The 1,861-nt window shown below is 38.1% G+C and overlaps 1 protein-coding gene across 1 annotated transcript; it reads right to left on the reverse strand.

Annotated features, from left to right (window-relative positions):
• Positions 1–671: 671 nt before the first annotated feature.
• On the reverse strand, positions 672–1,584 carry LOC103681138 (olfactory receptor 4K1-like). The gene is given in 2 exon segments (XM_008710654.2): positions 672–705; positions 707–1,584. Coding segments are annotated over 2 exon segments (912 nt in total).
• Positions 1,585–1,861: the final 277 nt, after the last annotated feature.

Raw genomic sequence — 1,861 nt, forward strand, 5'->3', positions numbered from 1 at the left:
CCAACAAATGTACATTAATGAGGTGAAAGCTTTGTTGCAAGACACATTTCTTTTTACTATGTCAATATATGGAAAAATGACATTAAGAAGTTGAAGGTATCAGAAACTCAATTTGCTTATACATTTTGATTGCAGGGTATAAAAATGTCATGTGTTGGGGTGCCTGGGTGGCTCAGTTGTTAAGTGTCTGCCTTCGGCTCAGGGCGTGATCCCAGGGTTCTGGGATCGAGCCCCGCATTGGGCTCCCTGATCTGCTGGGAGCCTGCTTCTTCCTCTCTCACTCCCTCTGCTTGTGTTCCCTCTCTCGCTGGCTGTCTCTCTCTGTCAAATAAATAAAAAAATGTCATGTGTTCAGTTGAAAAGAATCACAAGTTTAGTAACACGAATAGCATTTTATGTAGATTAGAATCTCTAAGTTGTTTATAAGATATTTAAAAGGATTATTAAATATTTTCAAGAGAATTTATATTTTAGAATTATAACCAATGACAAATGGGTTAAAATTATACCTAAATCATGAACTGATTTTATGCAATTCCCTTGCACTTCAGACAGAAATCCAGTTCTATAACTCAATAACCCATATCATTAGCAAAAGTAATTGGCATGGTGTTGTGATCCAGTGGAGGCTCCTCGTTCCCCTTCAGGATTATGTTCCTTCATGGTGATCCCTAGTTTTTCCAGGAGTTCACATGACGGTTTCTCATCTCCATTCCTTACAGAGTAGATGATGGGATTCAACAGGGGCGTACAAACAGTGTAGAACACAGAAAGGAACTTATCCACAGAAAGTCTGCTAAAAGGCCATATATAGAAGAAAATGCAAGGCCCAAAGAAAAGAATCACTACTGTGATGTGAGCAGTTAACGTAGAAAGTGCCTTGGATGACCTGCTGGAGGACCGGTGACGAACAGTGATCAGAATGATGGTGTATGAAATAATTAAAGCCAGAAAACAGCCCAATGATATCAGGCCACTGTTAGTTAGAGTCATAATTTCCATTTCATAAGTATCCATACAAGTCAATTCCATCACCAGGGGAAGATCACAAAAGAAGCTGTCTACCTCATTGGGGCCACAGAATGGCAGATCCACTGTAAAAGCCAAGTGACTCACAGAATGAAGAATACCCACAGACCAGGAAATAAACACAAAAATTATACTTAGTCTCCGATTCATAATTGTGCTATAGTGTAGGGGCTTACAGATGGCTATAAATCTGTCATATGCCATAGTTACAAGCAACATTGTCTCACTCCCAACAAAGCTATGAAGAAGGAATATTTGGGCCATGCAGCCCTCGAAGGAGATAGTCTTGTGTTCAACAAAGAAGTCCACAAGCATCTTGGGGGTGGCAAAATTAGATTGGCAGATGTCAATGAAGGAAAGGTTACTGAGCAGGAAGTACATAGGAGAGTTCAAATGGGAGTCAGATGAAATTGTAAATACAATCACGATGTTGCCCAGCACTGATGTCACATATACTAAAGAGAAGATGGCAAAAAAGAACAGCTGAAGTTCCTAAGACTTAGAAAGTCCCAGAAGCACAAACTCAGACACCACTGATTCATTTGTATGAGCCATGGAGCCACTCTCTTGTTACCTAAGTAAAAGAAAATCAGGAAAGATCACAATGGTGGTAATGTATCTAGTATATATGTAAAATAAATATGATAAGATTTCAATGAGAAGTCAATTTAGTTTAATGAAATTGTATAAGTAATCAATTGACTAACATCTGTGACTGCTATGCAAAGTAGAAGTATGGAAAAATAAGATATGATATGGATGCTTTCATAATTTGGTAACACATGCATCAAAAAATAAAAAAAATATTAAATCCCAAAGAAGCAAATATAAG

Source organism: Ursus maritimus, unplaced genomic scaffold (genome assembly GCF_017311325.1).
Source record: "Ursus maritimus isolate PB19 unplaced genomic scaffold, ASM1731132v1 scaffold_93, whole genome shotgun sequence".
NCBI classification, from domain to species: domain Eukaryota; kingdom Metazoa; phylum Chordata; class Mammalia; order Carnivora; family Ursidae; genus Ursus; species Ursus maritimus.